This window comes from Neophocaena asiaeorientalis, unplaced genomic scaffold, assembly GCF_003031525.2.
Source record: "Neophocaena asiaeorientalis asiaeorientalis breed wild unplaced genomic scaffold, Neophocaena_asiaeorientalis_V1.1 scaffold771, whole genome shotgun sequence".
Taxonomy (NCBI): Eukaryota; Metazoa; Chordata; class Mammalia; order Artiodactyla; family Phocoenidae; genus Neophocaena; species Neophocaena asiaeorientalis.
Window position 1 is genome coordinate 427,050 of NW_020171822.1, and position 11,560 is coordinate 438,609.

The 11,560-nt window shown below is 39.0% G+C and overlaps 1 protein-coding gene across 1 annotated transcript in view; it reads left to right on the forward strand.

Annotated features, from left to right (window-relative positions):
* PPEF1 (protein phosphatase with EF-hand domain 1) overlaps window positions 1–11,560 on the forward strand; it is a 109,815-nt gene that overhangs the window by 5,773 nt on the left and 92,482 nt on the right. The window contains exon 2 of the mRNA XM_024739360.1: window positions 518–670. Within this exon, the coding sequence (XP_024595128.1) occupies window positions 622–670 (49 nt within the window). The 5' untranslated portion in view covers window positions 518–621. The remainder of the gene's footprint in view (window positions 1–517; window positions 671–11,560) is intronic.

The window sequence follows — 11,560 nt, forward strand, 5'->3', positions numbered from 1 at the left end:
TTAAATAATTGCACTGACTGATTCTGAGAAATAGTGTCAAAGAACTCATTTTGATTTGAATTTTGGCATAGTTGTATAAATATGTTGTTGTTGTCTCATAGCCATTCTCCAGTTTGTGTTTTTAAAAGCCCAGATAGATTTAACTATTTTGAGCTTAAAAGCAAAACAGTTAAATTATGTCAGATCCTTCATATCCCATTCCCTATATTTCAATTAGAAAATTGTATGATCTTACATTTCCATTTTTCTTTTCATTTTAATGCTTTATTTTATAGAGTATTGATCTGACCTAGACACGGGGAAAATGTAATTTATGTGTTGCAGAAAAGCAATGTACAGCTGCTCTGTTGCTGCTTCTGTGTTTTGGAAAATAAACCAGGATTAGACTATGTCTGATCACTTTCCATATCATATGATGAACAGCAGTTGAGAAGAAGCGTAAAATGAACCCTGCTGAGCAGCCCTTAGACACCTTGTTAACGGCCGCTTTCCTCCCTCCCTCGTGTGTCCTCATCAGGATCTGTGACCGAAGTGGATCAGTCAGGAGGGGCTCCTCGCAGAGTAAAGGGAAGCACTTTCACCCTCTTTTAGAGTGAGAAGTTGATTCATGATTTACAAGACATGGGCTGTGGCACTTCGTCTTCGATGAAAGACAAGAAATCTGAGAAAGGTGAGTGCTAGGAGTGTGCCTGTCTTCCTGGATCAAAAGGGGAGAGTGAGCTGGGTTCACCCTCTGCCCCTTTCTCATTTACACACACAGTTCTCAAGCTGCCCAGAGTGATTTTGCACGAGGCATCATCACTTGAACTGAAGGATAAATTGGGATAACATTGGAAACTACCTTTAGGAAGATGTAGCTTTGAATGTATGATGTGCCATAAAGTATTATCTGAGAGATATTTTATGTTTGATTTGATTTCAGTTGAAAATGTACCAATATAAAATCTCAATTTAAAACTCAGTGGCAGGGAACAAGAAAGCCTCTCTGTAAATTTATATCTGTTTATTCAGTACGTTTATAAATAGCTCTATCCATACCTATGTGACATTTGGTAGCATCATTGAATTTTTATTAGATTTTATAACTCAATGATCAGATTTTTTATAGCTATTCAATACAGAACTTCATGAGATTTGCTTCATGTTTTTAGAATATTCTACGTAGAATTTGAGAAATGCTAGATTATCTGCTTCCTGAAAAGTGTGTTGTTTCTAAATAGATGATGTGCCCCCCACTACCCCCATGTAATTAGAGGCTTCAGTATTTCCTTTGTTTATTTTGTACTGACGTTCTTTCTCATACATACTAGAATCTATTTGAAACTCACTTGAGTGTTTAACGGACATAGTCTCCACATGCAAATTAAACCAGAAACAAACAAGCTGCGGTGCTTGTGTGAATAACTTGCTCTTAAACCCATTCCTTTGTTATCTAGGTTATAGATAATTTTCCCAATTTCTGTTCCACATCTTGGTTTTAGCAGTTTACTCAGGCTTAAGATGCGGAGTTTAGGATACAGAGTATTCTATTCTAATTAGTGTGGAATGTTTTCCTTTGGGAATCACATGTTGGTCTCCCTCCCAGCTGACTTGTGCCAGTGAGTTAGCAAGTTAATCTCTGACAGTGGGGCAACAGGAGATTCACTAACTCTTTCAGATCTGTAAGCATGTCATGAAATAAATCTTTCAAAAGCTCCAACTGAACTAATTCCATGGTAGTAATTTATTATGAGAGTAAAGAGAGTTATTCTCTTTTTATATCTAAGATTACCCAGAGTTTTAAAAATCTAGCCAAATTTCTTAGGTTAAAAAAAGCGTAGGGCTTCCCTGGTGGCGCAGTGGTTGAGAGTCCGCCTGCCGATGCAGGGGACACGGGTTCGTGCCCCGGTCCGGGAAGATCCCACATGCCGTGGAGCAGCTGGGCCCGTGAGCCGTGGCCGTTGAGCCTGCGCGTCCGGAGCCTGTGCTCCGCAACGGGAGAGGCCACAACAGTGAGAGGCCCACATACCGCAAAAAAAAAAAACCCAAAACATAAAAACGTAAATTCTCTCTTTTTGAAATACTTTTCAGCTTTTAAAATGTTGCATGCAAATGGGAACATTAACTTCAATTTTTGGATTGCTGTTTCTTTTAAATAATTTATTGAGGTGAAATTCATGTAACACAAAATTAACCATCTTTTTAAAAATAAATTTATTTATTTTTGGCTGTGCTGGGTCTTCGTAGCTGCGCGGTCTTTCTTTAGTTGTGGCGTGCAGGAGCTACTCTTCGTTGCGGTGCACTGTCTTCTTATTGCAGTGGCTTCTCTTGTTGCAGAGCATGTGCTCTAGGCACACGAGCTTCAGTAGTTGTGGCACGTGGGCTCAGTAGTTGTGGCTCACGGGCTCTAGAGCGTAGGCTCAGTAGTTGTGGAGCATGGGCTTAGTTGCTCCAAGGCATGTGGGATCTTCCCGGACCAGGGCTTGAACCCTTGTGTCCTGCATTGGCAAACGGATCCTTAACCAGTGTGCCACCAGGGAAGCCCAAAATTAACCATCTTCAAAGGAACAGTTAAGTGCCATTTACACACAGTTGTGTAATCACCACTTCTATCTTGTTCTTGAACATTTCCATCACTCCAAAGTAAAGTCCCTTATTTATTAAGCAGTTTCTCCCTATTTCCTCTTCCCCCAGCACCTGGCAACCACCCATCTGTATTCTTTTTCCATGCATTTACCTGTTCTGGACATGTCATGTAAATAGAATCATACTCGATGTGACCCTTTTGTCTGGCTTCTTTTACTTAGCATAATGTTTTTGAGGTTCATCCGTGTTGTAGCATGTGTCAGTGCTTCATTCATTTTTAAGGCTGGATAGTATTTCATCGTATGAATATATCTCATTTTTTAGTCCATTCATTTGATGGACATCTGGGTTTTTTCCACCTTTTTGGCTATTGTGAATACTGTTGCTATGCACATGACTGTACGTGTACTTATTTGAGGCCCTGTTTTCAGTTCTTTGGGGTATATACCTAGCAGTAGGAATTTCAGGGTCATATGGTAGTTTTGTGGTTAACTTTCTGAGGAAATGCCAAACTGTTCTCCTGGATCACTTTTTAATAATAGCAGCTTTATGATTCACATACTACACAATTCACCAGTTTAAAGTGTAAACTTCAGTGAATTTTTGGTATATTCATAGAGCCGTACAATCATCACCACAGTCAGTTTTAGAACATTTTCATCCCCCGCCCCCCAAACCATTAGCAGTTACTCTCCTACCCTATACCTCCACAGCCCTAGGTAATCACAAATCTCCTTTTGTCTCTATATATTTCGGCTGTTCTGGACATTTCATATAAATGTAATCAGACAATATGGAGTCTTTCGTGTCTGACTTCTTTTATTCAGTGTTGTATTTCAAAGTTCATCCATGTTGTATCATGAATCAGAACTTCATTCCTTTTTAATGCTGAATAATATTCCATTGTATGAATATGTTACATTGTATTCATCCAATCATCAGTTGATGGGTATTTGGATTGTCTCTATTTTTTCGCTATAGTGAGCAATGCTACTATGAACGTTCACGTAAAAGTTATTATATAAAACATGCTTTCAGTTCTCTTGGCTATAGACTTATGAGTAGAATTGCTGGGTCATACGGTAGCTCAATGTTTAACATTTTGAGAAACTTCTAAACTGTTTTCCCAAGTCGCTGCACCATTTTATATTCCCACCAGGAAAGTATGAGGGTTCTTATTTCTCCACATCCTCAGCAACACTTGTTATTGTCTGTCCTTTTGATTATACCCATCCTAGTGGGTATGGAGTGGTATCTCATTAGGGTTTTTATTTGAATGTCCCTAATGACTAATGATGTTGAGGATCTTTTCATGTGTTCATTAGACATTTGTAGATCTTCTTTGGGGAAATACCATTCAGATCATTTGATGTGGGTTTTTTTGGCTGCGTTGGGTCTTCATTGCTGCGCACGGGCTTTCTCTAGTTGTGGCGAGCAGGGGCTACTCTTTGTTGTGCTGTGGGGGCTTCTCATTGCGGTGGCTTCTCTTGTGGCAGAGCATGGGCTCTAGGCGTGCGGGCTTCAGTAGTTGCAGCACATGGGCTCAGTAGTTGTGGCCTGCGGGCTCTAGAGTGCAGGCTCAGTGCTTGTGGCACACGGGCTTACTTGCTCCGCGGCATGTGGGATCTTCCCGGGCCAGGGCTCGAACCTATGTCCCCTGCATTGGCAGGCAGATTCTTAACCACTGCACCACCAGGGAAGTCCCATTTGCTAATTTTTTAATTGAGTTATTTATTTTTATATTTTTTTGTAAGAGTTTTTTAAATATTCTAGTTACAAGTTCCTTATCAAATGTATGATTTGCAAATATTTTCTCCCATTCAGTGGGTTGTCTTCTCATTTTCTTTTTTTCTTTTTTCTTTTTTTTTTGCGGTACGCGGGCCTCTCACTGTTGTGGCCTCTCCCATTGCGGAGCACAGGCTCTGGGCGCGCAGGCCCAGCGGCCACGGCTCACGGGCCCAGCCGCTCCGCGGCACGTGGGATCTTCCCGGACCGGGGCACGAACCCGCGTCCCCTGCATCGGCAGGCAGACTCCCAACCACCACGCCACCAGGGAAGCCTTCTTCTCATTTTCTTGATGACATTCTTTGAAGCACAAAGGTTTTAGTTTTGATGAAGTCCAATTTATTTTTTCTTTGGTTGCTTATGCTTTTGGGCCAAAGTCAAGATTATTTGTGCTTATGTTTTCTTCTAAGAATTTTGTATTTTCAGGTCTTACATTTAGTTCTTGATCAATTTTGAGTTAATTTTCATATATGGTATGAGGTAGGGATACAAATTTATCCTTTGCATGTGAATATCTAGTTGTCCCAGCACCATTTGTTGAAAAGACTATTATTTCCCCATTGAATGATCTTGGCGCTCTTGTCAAAAATCAATTGACCAGGGCTTCCCTGCTGGCGCAGTGGTTAAGAATCTGCCTGCCAATGCAGGGACACGGGTTTGATCCCTGGTGCAGGAAGATCCCACATGCTGCGGAGCAACAAAGCCTGTGTGCCACAACTACCGAGCCTGCGCTCTAGAGCCCGCAAGTCACAACTACTGAAGCCCACGTGCCTAGAGCCTGTGCTGTGCATCAGGAAAAGCCACCGCAATGAGAAGCCTGTGCACCACAACGAAGAGTAGCCCCCACTTGCCGCAACTAGAGAAAGCCCGCACAGAGCAGCAGAGACCCAACCCAGCCAAAAATAAATAAATAAATGGATAAATAAATAAATTTATTTTTAAAAAATCAATTGACCATAAATGTCAGGGTTTATTTCTGGACTCTGAGTTCTGTTCCATTGATCTATATGTCCATCCTTATGCCAGTACCACACTGTCTTGCTTACCGTAGATTTTGTAGAAAGTTTTGAAATTGGAGGTGTGAATCCTTCAACTTTGTTTCTCTTTTTCAAGATTGTTTTGGCTTTCTGGGTCCCTTGCATTTCTATATGAATTTTAGGATCAGTTTCTCAAAAGAAACCAGCTGGAATGTTGATGTGGATTACGTTGAATCGGTAGATCAGTTTGGGAAGTATTGTCATCTTAACAGTTAAATCATCTGATTCATGAACACAGGATAACTTTCCATTTATTGAGGTCTTTAATTTCTTTCAGCGATGTCTTGTAGTGTTCAGAATTTAAGTTTTACTCTTCTTTTGTTAAATCTAGCCCAAGTGTTTTATTCTTTTTGATGCTATTATAAATGGAATTGTCATTTTAATTTCATTTTGGGGTTGTTCATTGCAAGTGTACAGAAAAACAATTGATTTTTGTATATTGATTGATCTTGTATCCTGAGACTTTGCTAAACTCATTTATTAGCTCTAATTGATTTTTAGTGGATTCCTTAGGATTTTCTATTTATAAATCATGTCATCTGCAAATAGAGGAAGTTTTGCTTCCTCCTTTCTATTCTGTGCCTTTGATTTCACTTTATTGCCTGACTATCCTGGCTACAGTCTCAGTCACTGTTAAATAGAAAAGCAAGAGTAGGCTTCCTTGTCTTGTTCTTAATCTTAGGGGGAAGGCATTCAGTCTTTCACCTTTAAGTGTGATATTAGCTGTGACTTTTTTGTGGATGCTCTTTATCAGGTTGAGGAAGTTCATTCCTAATACTAGTTTATTGATTGTTTTTTTTAAATTAAAAAGTGGTATTTAATTTTGTCAAATGACTTGTCTGCATGTATTGAGATGATCATGTAGTTTTTGTTCTTTATTCTATGATGTACTGTACATTAATTGAATTTCAGATATTGAACCAACTCTGTATTCCTGGCATAAATCCCACTTGATCATGGTATATAATCCTTTTTTTTTTTCTGTTGGCAGTTGCCACCTGGTTTTATTGACGAGGTCTTGCATGCATTACCTTTATAAGCTCTATTTTTTTCTCTTTAGTTGAAGTATAGTTGATGTATAATATTATATAAGTTTCAGGTAAATAATATAGTGACTCACAATTTTTAAAGGTTATACTCCATTTATAGTTATTATAAAATATGGGCTATATTCCCCATGTTATACAATACATCCTTGTAGCTTCTTTTTTTTTTTTTTTGCGTTACACGGGCCTCTCACTGCTGTGGTCTCTCCCACCGCGGAGCACAAGCTCCGGACGCGCAGGCTCAGCGGCCATGGCCCACGGGCCCAGCCGCTCCACGGCAAGCGGGATCCTCCTGGACCGGGGCACGAACCCATGTCCCCTGCATCAACAGGCAGACTCCCAACCACTGTGCCACCAGGGAAGCCCCTTGTAGCTTATTTTATACATAATAATTTGTACCTCTTAATCCCCTAAACTCTATTTTTTAAAAAATATTTATTTATTTGGTTGCACGGGGTCTTAGTTGTGGCATGTGGGCTCCTTAGTTGTGGCACATGGGCTCCTTAGTTGCAGCTCACTGGCTCCTTACTTGTGGCATTCAAACTCTTAGTTGTGGCATGCATGTGGGATCTAGTTCCCTGACCAGGGATTGAACCGGGGCCCCCTGCATCGGGAGCACGGAGTCTTATCCATTGCACCACCAGGGAAGTCCCTAAACTCTATTTTTTTAAACAAGCACTGTTTTACTTATTCCTGAATATAATACACCTATATTGATGATGCATGAAAATACTGAGAAAGCACAAATGCTCTGATCGATAAATGTGGTTTTATATAACATGAAGTAATATGTATGATGGTTTCATTCATTCATTCTGCCAGAAATACTGAGAACATAGCAGGCACTGGAGTCTCTGTTCCATGCTGAGAATTTACAGGGGAATATGAAGGACGAAATCTCTCCCATTTTAAACATGAATCCAGATAAAAGCATTGAGGGGTCTTCCTGGTTACGTGGAGACTTTTCTTGTAATTTTGGGTGTCTTGATATCTTCTGCCAGCGTTCAGTAGGTATTCTTTGGGAATTGTTCCACAGGAAGATGGATTTTTGATGTGTTTGTGGGAGGAAGTGAGCTCCATATCCTTCTATTCTGCCATCTGATTCTTCTCCTGCATTAGACTTTTGAATGTTGTGAGGGACAGACTTTATCTTAGATGATTCCTAGTTTAGGTTAACAGATAGATGATCAGAAATGGAAACTGATTTCAGAAAATAGCGTATCCTTGACACTTTTGTATTCTGATCATATATGTTATGTATAGAGCTCTTATTATAGAGTGTAGCTTCTCTCATCCTTGACACAACATTGTTACCATCATCTTAGGAGAACACCACAGGAAAACTTCGTATCGTTTCATGAGTTGATCTTGTGGCCAAGGTTATCTGATGTTTCTGTGAGCTTTTTTTCCCTTGAATTCCTCAGTGGTCATAGTGAGGTGTGATTGGCATTTATCCCTGTGCTTGGGTGATCAAACAGTCATGCACCTTTGAACGTCTTCGAGTGAGTAAGTGGCCAAAGGTGCACACTGAGGCATCATGGCGGATGGACACCAGCCTCCTCCCAGTGCTGGCAGGTGGTCTGAGCTTTGTGGCCGGTGGGAAGCGGTTTATGAGAAAACATGCTTAGGCAAGGCTACAGGAAGGGTGTGCGCTTCTGTGCCCTCTTCAAGCCACCATGAGTTCACCAACCTGGAAGCTCTCTATGTAATCCTTTTTATATGTTACTGGATTCAGTTTGGTAGTATTTTGTTTCAGATTTTTACATCTGTATTCAAAAGAGATGTTGGTCTCTATTTTTCTTTTCCTGTGATGTCTTTGTCTAGATTTGATATCAGGGTAGTAGTAGCCTTAAAAAATGAGTTGGAAAGTATTCCATCTCTTCCATACTTTAGAAAAGTTTGTGAAGAATTGGGATTAATTCTTTAAATGTTTGGTAGAATTTGTCAGTGAAGCCATCTGGGCATGGGCCTTTCTTTGTGGGTAGTTTTTTGATTACTTATTCTACTCTTTACTTGTTATAGGTCTATTCAGATTTTCTATTCTTCAGTCATTTTCAGTAGTTTGTGTCCTTTTAAGAATGGATTCATTTCATCTAAATTATTTATTAGCACATACTTGTTCAGAATATTCCCTTATTCTTTTTATTCTTCCATTATCTCTTGTTGAATATATCAATCAATGTTTATTATAATTTCATAATAATAAATCTGCTGAAAACTGATATACTGTGTTTACTTACATTTACCATAAAAAGTTTTTCTCATTCAGAATATTATAAGATATAGAAAAGCAGTTGGAAATAATTAATAATTACTCATCAGTCTACTACCCAGTTTATTTTGGTATAGTATATATGTATTTTTTTAGTGTATATTTTTGATCACCCTAAATGATAATTTTTTTATAGCCTCGCTTTTGGCACTAAGACATTGTTATGTAAACATTTCTCAAGTTGTTATAAATGTTTTGTAAGCATCATTTTAGCCATTACTAAATGTTTCATTAGTGGATAGGCCATAATATAGTTAATTATTCCTCTCATATTGGACTTTTTTTTTACTAATATAAACAACACGTTGAAGAATTTCTTCATGTAAATATTTTTCCTTATTTTGGATTATTCCCATATTCAAGTGATTAGACATGAAATTTTTGTGTCAAGGGCTGTGAATGTTTTGAAAGGTCTTGATAGAAAATAATAGTTATTATTTCCTTATTACTAACTGTATTCCAAAGAGTGTGCTACATATATTTTACTTAATCCTTACAATAAACCTGAGTAAAGTGTTACTGCTTTTTGTACTGATGAAGAAGCTTGTGCTCAGTAAGGTAAGCACTTGTCAAGGTTATATAACTAACAATTGCCGGAGTTGGGATTTGAACCCAAAGTGTTCTGACTACAGTGTTTTTTGCCGTCGATCATTACATGCTTTTATCGTGCCTTCCAAAGTTGCTGTTCTTGGAAACTCGCTTTAATTAAATGTACTTATGTAAAGTACCTTTTATTTGCATAGTGCTTTTATAGTTGGACAAGTCCTTTCACATACATTTGATCTTCACAACCTGTGAAGGGTTGTTCTCAAATTGCAGAAAAGGAAACTGAGGCTTTGAAAGGCAAAGTGATTTGCTTAAGAACACATGGCTAGTAAGTGGCAGAGCCAGGCCTAGAGCTTACTTCTGACTAGTGTGAAGGGTTTTTCCCTACGTTGGTCATTCAGCCCCAGCACAGTTCTCTGCCTCTGGAGTATCATGGCATTTTTGAGAAAGAGTAGCCTGCATATAAAATTGAGACTATCCCTTTCTTATGGGCTATCCCCCTTCCATGTAGAGAAGTAGCATTGTTGTTGTATTATTATTGTTGTTATTTTTTGATTCTTTTGTGATATGCAATAGGGAAGAGAGTAATAGGGAAGAGAGCTATCATTTATTGAGTGCCTACTACATTTATTATTTCTATTTCTTGCCAAAACTCTTGGAGGAAGCTTTAATTAATTTCTTTTTCCACGTGAAGAAATCGAGACTTAAAGAGCTGCCCAAAGTCATGTACTAGTTGATGGCTGAACCTGAACTGGAACCAGCTTTGACAGTTTCCAGAGTTCATGCTCCTTTTGATATGCTGCCCTGACTTGTAAAATTGGAATTTATCCAACACCCAGAAATTAAACATTGCAGTTTCCTTCTTCTGAACTTCACTTTACACTTAAAATTTTATACTGATGGGTTTTGAATTAATAATCTGTTGCCTTTTTTTTTTTCTTGTAGACCACGTTGAGAACACTGTATTTTCTTTTATTTTTTCCCTTGAGACCACTTAGAAATGCATTTATTCATTTTCTCTAAGTGCTGCAAAGGCTACCTAGCATTTTTGGTTTTGAAGTTTGATTCTTTAAGCTATGACAAATGGAAATTTTCTCTAATGGACATTGTTCTTCTAAAAAATATTTGTTCTGTATTTTTGCTTAAAAATTTAAAAATACTAAGCAGCAATCTGTTAAAAAATAAAATTCAACATAGCAAATTTGAAGATCTAATTGACTTTATTGAATGATTCATGAATCAGGCAGCATTCCATCTGAAAAATAGAAAGGAGCTCCAAAAAGCTGCAGAAAAGGAGAGGTTTTTAAAGGCAGAAAGGGAGTGGGACAAGGAAGTCAAAAATGAAAAGAATGGAATATTTCAGGCAAGTTCATCTTCCTTTGGGGGAAGACAGGGGTCTATCAGGTTGATTACCTCACTAGTGCTGGCCAGGAAATTCCCCACTGGATAAGATTACATTCCTAGGAGAGGCTGAAACTGCAGTTAGGTTAGGTATTAAGTCTCAGTTTGACAACATGGAGCTTAGCACAAGTAACTCCATTTTGGGCCTGTTGTTTCTTTTTTAACAACTCCCCCTTTTTCATCAGACTCTCAGCCTGAAAGATATGATAAAAATGTAAGATGTTAGTGCCACTCCCAGCTACTGCTCTGAGTTCTCACAATTTTTGTTGATCTTTTGTGTGCTATTCACAGATCATAATGTTATTTGCTTAATCTCTGTGATACACACAGGCCACAACTTCAGTTTCACAATTTTTAAGTTGGTCATTCTCTTTATTCCTTTTCTGATGTTCCGGTGTTAGGGAGATCATTTGCTTGGTGGTGAGTGGCTGCAATCACGCATTTAAAGCTTTTGAGAGGGGACTTCCCTGGTGGCGCAGTGGATAAGAACCTGCCTGCCAATGCAGGGGACACGGGTTCAATCCCCGGTCTGGGAAGATTCCCACATGCCGCAGAGCAACTAAGCCCATGTGCCACAACTACTGAGCCTGCGCTATAGAGCTAGAGCCCATGCTCTGCAACAAGAGAAGCCCCTGCAATGAGAAGCCCGTGCACCGCAACGAAGAATAGCCTCTGCTCGCCACAACTAGAGAAAGTCCGTGCACAGCAACAAAGACCCAACATAGTCAAAAATAAAAAAAATTAAATCTTATTAAAAAAAAACTTTTGAGAGAATACAGTGTAGCAGGGAGACTACTATGATTATGATAAGCAGGATAATTCCCAGTGTTTGGAGTGTACTTCGAGGCTGTGGTCCCCAGGACCCAAACCAATCAAAATCAAATAAGTCAAAGAAAGACCCTATTGAA